General features: G+C 33.0%; 1 protein-coding gene across 12 annotated transcripts in view; it reads right to left on the bottom strand.

Annotated features, from left to right (window-relative positions):
* The window catches only part of SNTG1 (syntrophin gamma 1), a 746,957-nt gene that overhangs the window by 222,346 nt on the left and 508,115 nt on the right, over nt 1-16,496 (bottom strand). For all 12 annotated transcript variants that reach the window (XM_036232864.1, XM_036232861.1, XM_036232854.1 and 9 more), the window contains 3 exons: nt 13,304-13,361; nt 12,440-12,483; nt 12,305-12,346 (listed from right to left, as the gene is read on the bottom strand). In XM_036232864.1, the coding sequence (XP_036088757.1) occupies nt 12,305-12,346; nt 12,440-12,483; nt 13,304-13,361 (144 nt within the window). The remainder of the gene's footprint in view (nt 1-12,304; nt 12,347-12,439; nt 12,484-13,303; nt 13,362-16,496) is intronic.

Below are 16,496 nucleotides of genomic sequence, written 5' to 3' on the forward strand. Positions count from 1 at the left end.
CAGAAAGATAGCTGGACAATTCCTTGAGTATTTGGAGATAAAACAATACCTTTCTATATAATACATATGTCAAAGAAAAAGTCTTAAGGTAAATTTAAGAATACTTTTAACTAAATAAAAATAATATACAACTTTTCAAAATTTGTGGAATTCAGTGAAAGCAGTGCTTACAAAGAAATTTATACCATTATGTTAATAACAAAGATTAAAATCGATGATCTAAGCTTTCACTACAGGAAACTAGAAAAAACAGAGCAATCCAAGCCTAAAGCATGAAGAGAAAAACAAATAATAAAAATACAGAAAAAGTTAAATAAATAAAGAACAAACAAAAATAAAAATAGAAGATAAAAATTACCAATGTCAGAAATAAAGTGGAGGTTATCCCTACTAATTCTATGAAAACTAAAAAAAAAAAGTTTCATAATGGAATACCATGAAAAACCTTATGCTGACAATGTTGATAACTGGGATGATATGAATCAATTATTCGAAAGATACAGTTACTAAAATTCCTGCAAAAATAATTTTTGAACTGACATATGTATTAAAGAAATCTTATTAATAAAAATTACAACTTATAAAAAAAAAGGTACACATAGAGAAAGTTTTCTTGGTGTGTTCTATCACTTACTTAATGGAGAAATTACATCAATCTTCTACAATCTGGTCTAGAATATAGAGACATAGGCAACACTTTGTAAATCATACTTTGATGCTAGCATGATCCTAATACCAAAATTGATTTTTTAAAAAATTACAGAAAAAAAAATTAGAAGTAATATATATCATGAACATAGATCCAATAATCCTTCAAAAAAAATTATGAGTATTTCAAAGTAACACTGGAACCAATTGAAAGAACTCCTAATAGCCAAAGCTGGAACCTCTTGAATAATAAAATAAAGTAGCATTGCTGTATAACTCATAGCATAAAATAAATATCTATAAATTCATGCTGATATATCAAAATGATTGAATAAATTAATAACTTGAGGTGAATAGGTAAATCTCCTATGTGAGAATTCCATATAATTTATGTAGACAGTTCAACCTTACGGAGGTAAGAATATTAATTCCCAGCTGTTTAAGCGTGGGCTCTGCATAGCAACCTCCTTCCTCAGAACACAGTATAGGAAGAAAGCAAAAGTAACTTTAGAGTAGAGAAACCTGACAAACTCTATCTCGGTTAGGTGATCAAGGTGAATATCAGTGGTGATGAAGTCATGTTCATAGTCTGTATACTTAATATAATGTGATGAGAATGGCACCTGACCTCTATAGTCTTCCTCCCCAAAATACATAAACCTAGTCTAATAATTATATGACTCTTCTTTTTTCTCTGTGTGTTCCTTTTATATATAATACTGGAATTATTTTATTTATGTAATAATTTCTGCCATCTCTCTAAAAATATTAGAGCATTAACGGCTTTTTTTCCTGAACCTTGTGTTGTCTGTTTCCTTCATTTTTTTCTCTCTGTTTTAGCTTTTGCCTTTGATGTGGACAATTTTCTTTAAATATTGGTAATCCTATGTTATCAGTCAATATTTAAGAGTGAAAAGCAAATTCACGGCTTTAGGTAGAGGATGCATGGTTTATCTACCATTGAGTTCTCCTGCAGAGTTGTTAGTTGGAACCCGGCCTACAGTGGGAGAGCCCAAATGTATTACTGTATAATTTGTGGGTTATTTTTCTTAGATTAATGACTAAAGAAGAATATTCTAACATCTACTCTTAGTGGAAAACACAAGCAAACAAAAATCTGACTGCCAGTGTTGAGAGTTGAAAGAAGGGCAAAGCAGAGAAACTTACTATTCAGACTATATCTCTAGCTTTACTTTAGTGTGGAACCTCACCCATGCCCTCTGCTGGGCCTGAGGCCAGACAAATACTTAGAGATTCTTGTTGAATACTAATTCAATTATTTTATTAGCTATAGATCCTCAATTCTCCGTTTTAATATTCTTGATAGCTCAGAACGTTTGCTAGACATCAACATTTGCTTCAGCTTTTTCAGATCTTCTAGGACAGCTCCACTGAAATAAAAATCTGCTTTCCATTAAAAAAAAAAAAAAAAACAACCCAACAACCTTGTTTATTGTATTATAATAGAGTTACAGGAAAGAAGAGCAATAAAATCATCTTACTCCAAATCTCTGCACTGACTTGCTTAAGATTAAACATTTGTCACTTTGAAAGGTATCTTACTCTGTTCAGACTGCTATAACAAATACCACAAACTAAGGGGCTTACATACACCAGAAATTTATTTCTTACCGTTCTGGAGGCTGGAAATCTGAGATCAGGGTGCCACATGATCAAGTGAAGGCCTTCTTTGGAATCAAAGAATTCTTCTATTTTTACATGAGAGAAGGGGTGAGGGAGTTGTTAGGGCCTCTTTTATATGAGTACTAGTCCAACTCCTGGGAGTAGAACATAAGCAAACCCCAAAGGCCCCAGCTCCAGTCACCATCACGTTAGCATTAGGATTTCAACATACGAATTTGGGGTTGGCGCAGACTTTCAGGTCATAGAAGGCGGCCTTAGAATTGTTCCTTAGATAGATAATCCTGAAAGGGTCAAATATACTTTTTATATATGTATGTTATTTTGATATCTAAAACCAGGAATCTAAGGAGGTTTTCTAGGAGTTTGTTTGCATATACACCATTGATAATATTAAGTAAAGGTATAATAAGTTCTATTGTATGATTCTATAGCATCTGCTTTAGGATATCAGATATTCTTAGAAAAGGGCATACATACATAGGATATCTTTCCGCCTTACACTTTTCCAAAAGAGCCACTCTCTATTTTGGTGACCACAGATATATGGATCTTTAACTAGATCTTGGGCATTTTTTTTTTCCCCCTTCTGATTGCCAGATTTCTGATCCAGGGAATTGTGTCTATTGCCCAAGTGACCTTCAATAGTAGCTTATGGCATCCTGAGATGTCTCAAAACTACTACAGAACATGTAACTCCTGAGGCTCCTTGTTAAGACTTCCAGCAGCACATAGCTATAAATTCTATAAAGCTTCAAAATAACGCATGACCTTTAATTATGTAAGACAACAAACAGGAATTTGATGAGAGTCAGTAGCCATGAAAAAGAGTATGCATTTAATTAAAAGTATGCCCTAAAATTTAAAAACATTTATCTATAAGATATTTGTAGTCTGATGTTCATTGCAGCATTATTCACGGTGGCCAAGATATGTTAACAACCAAAGTTCCCTAGGATAGATGATTGGATAAAGAAGATGTGAGATATATATATATATATATATATATATATATATATATAGCTCAGCTATAAGAAAAGATGAAATACTGCCATTTGTGACAACATATATGGATCTTGAGATTATCATGCTTAGCGAAATAAGTCAGACAAAAAAAGTTAAGGACTGTATGATTTCACTCATATGTGTGACATAAAACTGAAAGCGAAAAATTAATAAGACAAACAGAGACTCATGGACACAGAAAACAGTTTATTGATTACCAGAGGGAAAGGGGAGATGGGGTAGGTAGATAAGTGTAAAGCGGATGAAACATATGATGACAGAAGGAAATTTAACTTACCTATGATGCATTATTGAATTATACACTTAAACCTACATAATTTTATTAACCAGTCACTCCAAGTGTCATCTGTACTGTCTATATTCATAAACTAATTAAGGGAGATATATGTGGGTCCAGCAGAGAAGGAACTTCTAAGTGTGTTAACAAAAAGCTAAACATGTAATTAAGGCAAGTTCTCCAAATTATATTTCTTTTCAAAATCAGAGATAGTATGAGCAATATTTCTAAACTTTTTTTAATTTTTATTTTTCAATTAGAATTGGCATTCAATATTATTTTATATTAGTTTCAGGTGTACAGCATAGTGGTTAGATATTTATATAATTTACAAAGTGATCCCCCTGATTTGTCTAGTACTCACCTGGCACTATACATAGTTATTACAATATTATTGACTATATTCCCTATGCTTTACTCCATGTCTCTGTGATTACTTGGTAACTACCAATTTGTACTTATTAATTCCTTCATGTTCACCCAGCCCCACAAACCCTCTGCCCCCATCTGACAATCATTCTCTGTTTTCATTTTGTGTGTTAATTTATTTCGTTACTTAGATCCACATATGAATGAAATCATATTGTATTTGTCTTTATCTGTCTGACTTATTTTACTTAGAATAATACCCTCTAGGTCCATCAATGTCATTGCAAATGATAAGATTTCATTTTTTTAATGGCTGAATAATATTCCACTGTGTATATAATCGCTATTGATGGGTACATAGATTGCTTCTATATCTTAGTTATTGTAAATAATGCTGCAGTGAACATGGAGGTGAATATATCTTTTCAAATTAGTGTTTTGATTTTCTTTGGATAAATATCCAAAAATAGAATACCTGGGTCATAAGATAGTTCTGTTTTTAATTTTTTGAGGAAACTCCAAACTGTTTTTTATAGTGTCTTTAACAACACAGCACAAGGGTTTTCTTTTCTCCACATCTTTGTCAATACTTGTCATTTATTGATTTATTAATGATAGCCATTCCAACAGACATGAGGTGATATTTCATGTGGTTTTAATTTTAATTTCTCTTATGATTAATGATGTTGAGCATCTTTTCATATATCTATTGGTTATTTGTATATCTTCTTTAAATAAATGTCTATTTAGGTCCTCTGCACATTTTTATTTAGATTGTTTAATTAGTGTTGAGTTGTCTAAGTTCTTTGTAAATTTTGGATATTAACCTCTTATCAGGTATATCAAGGGCAAATATCTTCTCTCATTTAGTAGATTGTCTTTTTCTATTATTGATGGCTTCCTTTGCTGTGCAAAAACTTTTTAGTTTGATGAAGTCCCATTTGTTTATTTTTTCTTTTGTTTACCTTGAGATATATCAAAAACAAACAAACAAACAAAAAACGTTACTTATGAGCAATGTCAAAGGATTTACTGTCTATGTTTTCTTTTAAGAGTTTTATGGCTTTGAGTGTTTAAAAACATTTAAATCTTTAATCCATTTTGAGTTTATTCTTGTATATGATGTAAAAATGTTATCTACTTTCATATCTTTTTGCATGTATCTATCTGTCTAAATTTTCAGCATCATTTATTGTATAGATTGTCTTTACTTAATTGTATATTCTTGCCTCTTTTGTCATAGATAAAATAACCATGTACATGTGGGTTCATTTATGGGCTCGCTATTTTGTTCCATTGATCTATTTATCTTTTTTTATGACAGTAACATGCTATTTTATGTCTGTTTTTATGCCTGTACCATTGTTAAAGCCTGTAGAAAGTTTGGTATCAGGTAGAGTGATAACTCCAACTTTTTTTCTTTCTCAAGATTGCTGTGGCTATTCAGGGTCTTTTATGTTTATATAAATTTTTGGATTATTTGTTATAGTTCTGTGGAAAATGTAATTGGTATTTTAACAGAGATCGTATTGAATCTATAGATTGTTTTGGGTGGTATGAACATTTTAATGATGTTAATTCTTTCTATTCATGAGCATGCTATATGCTTCCATGTATTTGTATCTTCAATTTCTTCAATGAATTATAATTTCTGAGTATAGGTCTTTTTCCTTTTTGGTTGAATTTATTCCTATATTTTATTATTTTTGATGCAATTGTAAATGGGATTGTTTTTTCTTTTTATTTCTTGTTCTGATAATTCCATATTGTTATATAAGAATGCAACCAATTTCTGTGAATCTATTTGGATTCACCTTGCTTGTGACTGTTTGCACTTCCTAGATCTATATGTGTATTTCCTTCACCAGATTAGGGAAGTTTTTTCAAATAGGTTCTCAATCCCTTGCTTTTTCTCTGCTCCTTCTTGTACCCTTTATGGTGTAAATATTCTTATCCTTGATATTGTTCCAGAGGTCCCTTAAACTATGCTTTTTTTTTTTTTTACTCTCTTTTCTTTTGCTGTTTCGGTTTGGTGTTTTTGCTATCTGTCTTCTAAATTGCTGATTCCATCCTCTGCTTTATCTAATCTACTATTGATTCTTTCTAGTCTACTCTTCATATTTTGATTATTATATTATTCATTTCTGACTGGGTATTTTTTGTGGCTTTTGTGTCCTTTTTTTATGCTTTCTATATATTTTTGAAGTTCTCATTGAGTTAATCTCTTCTTCATTGAGCATTCTTATAACCAGTGTTTTGAACTTTGTATCTGGTAGGTTGGTCGCTTTTGCTTTTGTTTTAGTTATTTTTCTGGAGTTTTCTCCTGTTTTTTTTTGTTTGTTTGTTTGTTTGTTTTTCATTTGGGACATGTTTATTTTCTCATTTTTGGCTGCTCTCTATATTCATTTCTATGTATTAGATAGATTTGCTGTGTCTTTCATTCTGAGCTTGGTGGCTTTATTTAATAGGTGTGCTGTGTGGCCCACTGGCTCAGTTTCCCTGATCAACTGAACTGGGTGCTTCAGGAGTATTTCTTGAGTAGGTTGTGTGTGTCCTCTTGTTGTAGTTAGCCTTGATTGTTGTTGGCACATCAGTGAGCAGGATTGACTCTCAAGCTGCCTGGCTATGATCGCTGGCCATGCCCACAGCATATGACCTACTGTGTGGGGGCTGAAGCCAGAGAGTGGGATTTGCCCCAGTGGGCTTATTTACTTGTTGGGACTATTCTTTGTGTGTGTTGTTTATGGGGCTAATTAGGTGGTGCTCCATTTAGGTATAATGGCAGCCTCTGGATGTGTCAGTTTTGTGGCCCCTTGGGAGGGGCTCCCATGCAGGCAAAGATCAGCTGCTGCTTCTAATCAGTTTGGGGCTAACTGATAGGAGCTACGAAGTTATCTGCAGATGGTAGCTGTCTGTGTTGGACCTGGAGGCATGTGGGAGAGTCCACAATGTGAACTAAGACAAGCTGCCACAAGTACTAGGCTTGGGGCAGTTCAGCCCAAGGAAGCCCAAGGCCTGAGGCTGCCTGCTCATAAGGCTCAGCAGGTGAAAGAACCTTGGGCAGTTAGTGGATGCGAGTTCCAAGGGAGTAATCAAAGTGGGGCAAGTGGTATTTCCCAGGTTAGTGCAAATTTAGATTTGCTGCCGGGCTAAGCCAATGGCCACTCATAAACGTCTATAATCACACTGATGCCAGCCACAGTTCACCTCAGGGTCACAGACCCCCATGATTTGTTCAAAAAATCCTGCAGCTTGGGCCAAGTCTGGTTTCCTGCCATTAAAAATTTCTCTCGAATTAGGTGAGCCAAAGCCCGTTAATTGCTGTAGAAGGAGCCTTCTGTTGAGAGAGTTGGGTGGAGCTGGTTGCCTAGCATGAAATTGTCACTGGTATTTGCCAGGTGGGTGGAGGGGTATCTCAGGGAGTCACTGGGGTGGAGCGAGAGTTGTTCACCGGGCCAATGTGGAAACATATTTGGCCATGTGGGGGGAACATGTGGCTCAACACAGGGAAGATGATGGCTATCTCTCCAGATCTCGTCCTGAAGCCACACAACTCAGTCTTTTACTGTATATCTCTGGCACCTCCAAGCTGCTGTCCCTCTGCCAGGGCCCAGGTTAAGTGCCTGAGATCAAGTGAGTTTCTGTGCAGGCCCTCTAAGGGGACTTTTGCATTTCCAATTACCTTCCATTTCACCTAGGTGGCTGGAATACCTACTGATTTTTACAGATTTTGTGGAGACTCCTCTTTCCACCACTGGAATTCTGGGCCGGCAAGCCCTGATTTAAGGCCGGAGCCTCTTGCTCCTCCAGAGAAACCTTCTCAGCCAAAATATCCCTCCTGATGCTCAACTGTCACAAGTGAATATGAGACTGGCCCATTTTGTATCTCTGGTTCTCCTGCTAGCCTCAGTGTGTCCTCTTTATATATCTTTAATTGTAGAACTCTGTTCAGCTAATCTTCAGATGATTCTCAGGTTGACTATTCCACAGTTTAGTTACAATTTTAATGTGGTAGTGGGAGCAGGCAAGCACTCTACTATCTTGACTAGAAACTATTCCTCACTCACCCTTTGCACTTAACAGCTCCCAAATCAGTTTGAAATATTTAAAGTTAAATAATTTTATATATGTATTTTCTTGGTGGTAGCTAATTTGAAGAAAAAAAAAAGTCCACTAAGGCTAGAATTCTTAAGGAAAATATTAGCGCTCAAAACCTACTTCCAAACTGAGAACAAATTGAAAAGTTAGTAGTTAGGTAAAATATAATTTGTAATTTAATGACATTTTAATATTTTTGCCAAAAATTAAAATGATTTATGTTTTCAAATCCCATCCTAAATATTTTTCTCAGTAACTCATAAAATCTTCTTACATGTTCCAATACATAAATTAATGTCTCGTTTTCGGATGTTATCTCTTGTAATATTATTTTCTTACTAAGCTTAAAATTAATGTAGTCTTTTTATTCCAATGTAAATCTTAACTTAAACATATATTATAATAATTAAAGTGCTATTAATCAATATTTTATATTAGTTTTATCAAAATTTATTTTCATTGCCTGAATGTATCATTTTAACTTGCATAAGTTTAGCTACTCAATTTGCTTTCATAAGAATTATACAGTGTTTTAGAGTAGTTCAAAATCACAAATCAGAATTAGAGGGACGATTATTTGCATTTCTAATTATTGAGTATTTTCTATCAATAAGACCATTAAAAAGGCAGGCAAACCTCCTTTTTAGGATCTAAGAATCTCAAACCTGGAACCAGAAATATTCTTTTAGAAGAAAATGTTTGGAATCATCTATCCATCTATCCTGCCTTACTTAGTGATAAGCCATTCTGTTTTTGAAGTCTTATGAGATGAAAATTTCAATTATACTAATAGCTTATTGTTTCAAGTTTGATTGTAAAATCAGACCACAACCTTTTCTGCTAATGCTAAATCGTATGTGCTTTTATTTCTAATCAGTATAGGTAGATCATGATTATTATGTTTTGAAGACCATTGCAAATGAATTTTTTTATATTGACCTTTCTTAATAATTTTTGTATATTCTCTTAATTATTAAACTCTAAGGAAATTATACCACATAGCAATAAAGTTAGAGACATTTAAAGTTATATACTCTTTCTTTTCTCACAAAAGACTCAGTTCAATGCCTATTATGTAGATGACACTCAGAAGATTTTATGTGATCAGCTTAACTATTAAGCAAAAAAAAATATATGGTTAGCTAGATAAAGAGATAACAGTCACTTAATACGTCTAGGACTCATAGGTAGGGTATAGAAAGAAGAGTCAATCTTAACATAAACAATGGCAATAGATCCAGCTTTCCTTGGGAGAAAAAAAAAGAAAAGGTACACTAGGGACTTTTGATGCCTGGGGTGACAACTCATGGAAAACAAGACACGGTCACATCAAAAATAAAGAGACACCCTGTTAGAATGAGCAGGGAATCCTCACTTTTTTTTTTTTTCAAATGACCCTGTCATGCCAGTCATATGTGTTTACTTTAATTCATGGCAGGAAGTGGAAGAAAGGGCTTGGGATGTGGAGCAGCATCATCAGTTCTTTCTGTTGTGAGACCTCCCAGGGGCCAGCATGGTTTGCAACAGTGGCTGATGGGGATAAATGAAGACATGACTACTAGCTTGTGAAGCAATAGTATTTGATGACATAAAATAATGTATATATTTTTTTCTTAATTGCCAGATCTATGCTAGGACTTTCACATACATTACACTAATATAACCCTTATAAGAGTTATTTTTAATTTATTTTTACAGAAGGTTAACAGGGGGATAGAAAAGGTAATTTACTTAAAATTAAAATGTTAGGAAGTGGTCGAAGATGAAATTTGTATAAAAATGTTTCTGAGTATTAAAGCCCTCTATACAGGGCATCCTGCTATCTTTCTGCCAGGTAATATGCAATTTGGCATTTGTTCTAGTCTTTCTCAATGAATGAGAAAGCTGGGACTTTCTCTTCTTCGGCAAAATTCTAGAGAGAAAAATGCCTTGCAACATGCAGGTGAAGCCCAGATTGACTTATTATACATCCAGACTAATAGCATAAGAAACATGTAGATGCAAATATTTTGATGACCTAATTTTAGGCATTTGGCTAAAGAATTCAGTCAACAATACTATATTGAGTGCCCAGCGTAGACAATATAGAATGTCTCTTCTATAAAAGCCAAAATTTATAACCTCAACATAAAACAGTTATACTGTTGAAAGCTTCCTAAGATAGAAGCTGATCAAAGCCGAATGCAGAATTTCTAAAAATATCACTAAATAGTTTAGGTTAATAAAAGAAAACAACATATAGTCACAGCTATTGAGTTTGTTTCTGAATTTGAAACTTTATGTGAATTATTGACTTGGAATAAGGAATATGTTATGTTATATCAGCATGCTACTTTAAAACCATCTACATCCCCTGATATTCTTGTGCTTTTTTGTGCACATGTAAGTCCATTCTTAAACATTTAATTAACATCTTAGTCCCACGGAGATATTGTAAGTCTATTTGTTTAGGTAATTAGTAGAGGACAGAAGCATCTAATCACTGTTGGAAAGTGAAAAAATTTAAATTAAATAAGAATATCAGCATCTGTATTTTAAAACTAATAAAACTCTCAAAAAAATAAAAGTTTACTGTGAAGGACCACATTAATTTGCAATGTCATTCTAAATTTCTTTTCTCTGAAACAGAATGTACACCATACCATTAAGAAGTGGTATTACTAGCGAGTTCCATTCTTTTTTGCTACACTAATTTGTTTAATCAAAGCTTCATCATTGTTTGTCTAAGCACACTGCCTGCCTCTGAAGGGCAAACTGCAAACAAGATTTGATCTAACAGCATGTGGTTCTGAAAGAAAATACACTTGTTTTGCTCCCTGTATAAGGAGTTTAAAATCATTTTGTACTTTTCAAAAAAAGACAAAGTTAAAATATCTTTGCTTATATGGCAATATTTAAAATTAACATATGAATCTGCAGAACAGTGTGCTCTCTACTATACTTTTCTCTCATTTGTCTAAAACACTACTTTTCTCTGTATGTATTTGGAGGAAACTTGAGACTTGAAATATTTATATTTTACATGAAGTTCATCATAAAGAGCCAATAAGGTGGCCCTAGTAAGAAGAGAAAGAAAAGTGATGAATAGTGATGAATACTGACAAATCCTGATTTATTATTCCAAGTGCTTATAATCAAGAACCCTCTCTAATAACACTACCTGTAGAATGATGGATTTTTCACAGACAATACAGGTGGTCCCTTTGAGGTTTAAAATGGGTAAATATATCAAAATAGGATGTTCTAAATAGCTTTTAACAGAAAATACAATGTATTTATTAAAAACAAATAAATTAGAGCTATGAGATGCAAAAGGCTTACAGTATTTTTAAAAAATTTTCTTTGACCCTTGAGTATAAACTTTTAAACATAATTTCTCCTATACCCCTTCCCATGTGAGCTGATAACAGAAAATCAGCAAATGTTCTACACATGTTATTTAATCAACTGCAACAAATATTTTTCAAAGAATCTAACACTATTCTATTCTCTATCATTTGTATGTAATCTCACCATCCTCAACAGAAGCTCCTCAACCCTCCAGTTCTCCCAAAATATAGTTTAGAGGCCATGTGTAATGGAACCACTTGGGCTAGTTGTTAAAATCCAAATTCTTGAACCCACTTTGACTGAATTAGAATCCCTGAGGTGAGGGCTTCAGATCTGCACATTTACTAACACCCCCAAAAATACCACAGTAAGAACTGATGACTATTCAGCTTAATACTAAACCCATTTACCTTGGATTAAAGTACTTTAAATTCTGTCTGTCTGTCTGTCTGGGTGTGTCTGTCTGTCTGTCTCTCCCTCCCTGCCTCCACACCCCCCCCCCCGCCCTCTATCTCATTGAAACACAAACACATAGTCTTTATGTCATCTTCCAATTGCTCCTGCTACTCTATGAGGTTTTTACAGGCATAAATTGTATTCTTTATAAGTTTATAAGTTAATAAACATTTACAAAAATTCAGAGATGTATTTCATGTAGAGATATATGTAATGGGTATTGACTGGTAAAGATTAACAGAAAAACTAGAAAAACATAACAAATGACCCTTTTTAAGTATTTCTTTGTATTACATTTCATCCCGGACAGTACTCACTGATCCGTTTCTAATATAAAACAAAAACAAAATCACAAAACAACAACAAAAAAACACATATTAAGAGATCAAGAGATCCTTGTAAATCAGATAGGACAATGGATTAGAAAATCATGATATTAAAAAAATAGAGAAAACTTACAACTTCTTCATGTCTGCATTTTCTCACATTAATTCCATTTATCTGCAATGAAAGACAAGCATAGTTTTATGTGGTATAATATGAATTGACTTTATGTTTGGGTTGCACATAAAAGAATAATGGTAAAATGTATACCTGCAGAATTGCATCCCCGATAAAGAGTAGTCCTGAAAGTTCCGCTGTGAATGAAAAAAGACAATTGATTATGCATTGACTACTTTCTTCATACAGATAAGTTTTTAAATTATAGTCAAAATTGATAAAGAGAAAAGAATAAATACTTTGTATGGATAGTGTCTTAAAAGATCCACAAGGAATAGAAATACAAAAATCATATAATTCAGCCTAAATACTAAAACACGAGCTGAAATACTTACATTTAATTCTACTTTTTTGGATCTTACAGTCACTAAAAATCATCACTCTTTTGAATAGATGAAGACATTTTCTCATATACTTATAATTTTAAGGTATCTATAAAAGAGTTTAGATTCAGAGATTCAACCCTGGAATCAGCTCCAACTTTCTTTTTAAACATTAGGTTGTCTTATAAATTTTATTCACTGAAACAGTTGCTTTATATCTTCAGTGTTTTACCTAGATGAAATTTTGTATGGAGGACTAACTGATATAAATTGTATATGAGAAGTGAAAATAACATATATATCTAAAAATTGGTAATCCTTGATGTAACTTGTAATTAGCAGACTTGTTTGTATGTCTGTTTAAATGACACAATTGAAAAGTTTTTCAGTCCCTAATTGATATAGAGTCACATGTTCTGTTATTTTCCCTTTTGCTCTTCTGTGAATGAAGCCTATCCCTGGAATAATAAAGAGCAAAGTCTTAGGAATCAGACTCAACTACTTACTGTTGGGTCGTGAGAAAACTGGAGCTAGTCAATTACACATTAACTTATAATTCTTAAATATCACTTTATTCTTCAATAACAGCAACTTACAAAGTAATAGCAACTGTATAATTCTCTTAATACATTACCTCTTTGCTCCTTGGAGATTTTTGAAATGACAACTGGAATATTATGCTCTGCTCCCCCCTGAAAAGAAAAAAAAATCATATACAGTGCTTTTATTCAGAAAAGATAAAAATGCAGCATTTAGTTAGAAACTGTACAGGCTATGAATAGTGTATTAATGAAAACTAAGTAGAATTTAAGTAAACATGTGGAATTTCTTTACTGAGTAGATAGTACTACCAATGAACTTATCTAGCTGTTCAGAATTTCACTGTGACATCTAATAATTAAAAACAGGTGACTTTGAAAATTTTCATTTTAGAATAAAGAATGATAATGTTAAGCAAGCATTTTCTTCAATGTGGAACAGTGCTGTCCATTGCAATATTTAGGGCTCCAAATACCAGATAATCACTGTCCACTACATGGCTAAGTTGTTATATGCTGATGACTAAGCACAGATCCCTTTGCAAACTAAGTGTCTAGAAAGAACTCTACCTACACAAATGAATAGAGAAAATCAGAGTGTGCATACGTATGATGGGGAAGGGTAGTCTGCATTTCCTTAATTAGTATTAGATTCCTCTTTGTGTGAAAGCATATACCAAACAATTAACAGAATAAAATAAAATGGCAAGAATATTGCAATACTGCTTTATCTAATTGACCAAAAGAGATATGAAAAAATAAACAAAAGTAAGTTAGCTAAAATTATGTATAGTGAAATAAAATAAATCTCTGAAATAATTGAGTTGAGACAGTTGAAAGCAATAGTGAAAAAATCAAATAAGTGAGTGCATTGAGGACTAAAATGTCATGTAGAAAAACGTATAGTACTTTTAACATACAAAATTTGAAAAGATGATCTAAATTCCACTGGTATTTCACTATCTTCAGAATAAGTAAACCTTCTAAGTCTTTTTTTCACCCCAAGGATAATAAATTGTTTTACAACAGACATTTTCCTCCTATAGATATATATTTTTAACACTGAATTGCCAAAATACTTAAATGTAAGATATGCTGTAATTGTTGAGAAAAGTGATGGTAGTTAACTTTTCTTTGGCAAGTAGTTCTTTCTACATCTAGAATATTAAGAAGAAACATAAAACATAAAATATCAAAAACTGTTTTACTCGAGTTGAAATTCAAACCCACTAAACTTTTCCTCACTATTTCCCATGAACCAACTCTATATTCACTCACCCACTGTCACTAAATTTTGTAAAGAAAGTTTCTGGCATAATCCTCATTGGCTCTAATACTGCTTTTACATTCTATTCTGTATATCAAAGGGATAGTGATTTGTAGTGAAAGTGAGTGCTTATTTAGCACATAGTAAATACCGAATTTAAAAAATAGCTATTGTTTTTATACAGTCTATTAATTAAGATTAATGAGTAAAAATTACATAGCATTAATTGGTAACTAAGGTTAGGATTAATCTCTTCTAAGACCCTTAATATTTACTAGTTAGGATTTCAAGTTCTCAATCCCCTATATTTTGCTCTATCCTTTCCCATTGTACTTATCAGCTATCAGTTTCTATCCTATTTTCTTTATTAATTTCTTACATTTATCATTTGTTTTCTTTTTCATTTCTTTGTAACTAGAATGTAACTTCTATGAGAGGACTGATTTTTTTTTTTTTTTTTTTTGGTAATTTGTTGTGTTCATTGATATAACCCCAATGAATGAAACAGTCTTTCTTTCTTTTTTTTTTTTTTAATCTAAAATGTTTGTGAAATAAGTGGGCGAATGAATAAATGAATTCTAAGGCTTTTTGTAGGCCTAAAATTATTTCAGTCTTCGAATACATTGTAGAATTATTTGTAGTAGAAGCAAAGAAGGCATACAATGAAATGAAATGTTCATGGTCACTGATAGTTTCTAGAGATACTTGCACATTAGAAAGAATTTCATGAATGCATCTCCATTTCTTAGAAGAAAAAGCTGATTAACTAAAATTAATCTATCATGGAAGAAGTTTTAGGTGACATGAAAAGAGGAAGCAAAATCACCCAGATATTGTGATTTAGACATTTTAGAGTAGACAATGACACTGTTTATGTCACTTTTGTCTATGTGGCTCTCATCAGTGTGTTTTCCTTCAGCTGTTTTTGCTATTCAGTTTTCTGCCTTTGTATTATTGAATCCAAAATTTTCTTAGTGCTTTGACTTTTAATCTCTCTCTGGGGTCTCTCTAGAGAAAAGACTATTGTATTGAAATAGCAACTTTCTGAGGGTCAACTCATTAATATCATTCTTCCTTAAACATCCAGATTTATAACTATCTTTTAATAACAAGATAATAAAGGAGGACTTGATACATGGAACCCAGTATTATGGGCCTCACGGTGCCCCCAGCCTCACTTCTTACCCTATAGCTTATAACTGCACACAAACTTAATGTCTTTAAGATAGTTGTTTTTTTTTCCCCCCCTCCTTCTGATTCAAGTTGGTTTTGTCCAGATTATGGCATTGTAACTCACCTGTCTTCCCCCTCATCACCTCCCCGCTCTTACCCTCTATATGCCTGATCTTTCAATCATTAAATCTTAGTTGATAAGATTAACTAAGCCTCAAGTCTATAATCATTAGGACAAATGGGTTTTGGTTGGACTTTAGACTAAGGATAACATCTTAGCTTTATATATATTTCAGCCACAACCCCATTGAGGCAGAAGGTCACAGGATCAGATGGGATGGCACCATAGCTGATTCTAGAACTAGACACAATGATCAACCACCTCAATTTCCTTTAGTTGTCTAATCAGTAGCACCCACAACCCCAACACCCTTAGTTTCCATGATGACTTCTCCCTATATAATCTGTGCTATGAGATAGTCAGAAAGCCAGGCCTTTGGAGCCATAGTCTGTATGTTCTCCAGGATTGCTATTCTGAACTGTGCAAAGAGCATGAACTACCAGACTCATTTGTCTTCCAGTTACAATATGACTAATCCTTATTTTGTCAATATTTTTCTTTTATATGTAAAATTTTCCTGAAATATGAATGACTTGTACTTAAAGGTGTTTTTCTTTCTCTCTCTCTCTCTTTCTTTTTTTCTTTCTTTATAATCAGACATTTGGAGCTCAGAGAATATTTTTAAACTAATTTCAGAAAATGACTATGATTAATTAGATAGAAACTTTTAAGATAAAATTTAAGAGATAAAAATTGTAACTTAAAATCACAGTACCTTTATTTATTG

The sequence above is a fragment of the Rousettus aegyptiacus genome, unplaced genomic scaffold (assembly GCF_014176215.1).
Source record: "Rousettus aegyptiacus isolate mRouAeg1 unplaced genomic scaffold, mRouAeg1.p scaffold_m13_p_15, whole genome shotgun sequence".
Taxonomy (NCBI): domain Eukaryota; kingdom Metazoa; phylum Chordata; class Mammalia; order Chiroptera; family Pteropodidae; genus Rousettus; species Rousettus aegyptiacus.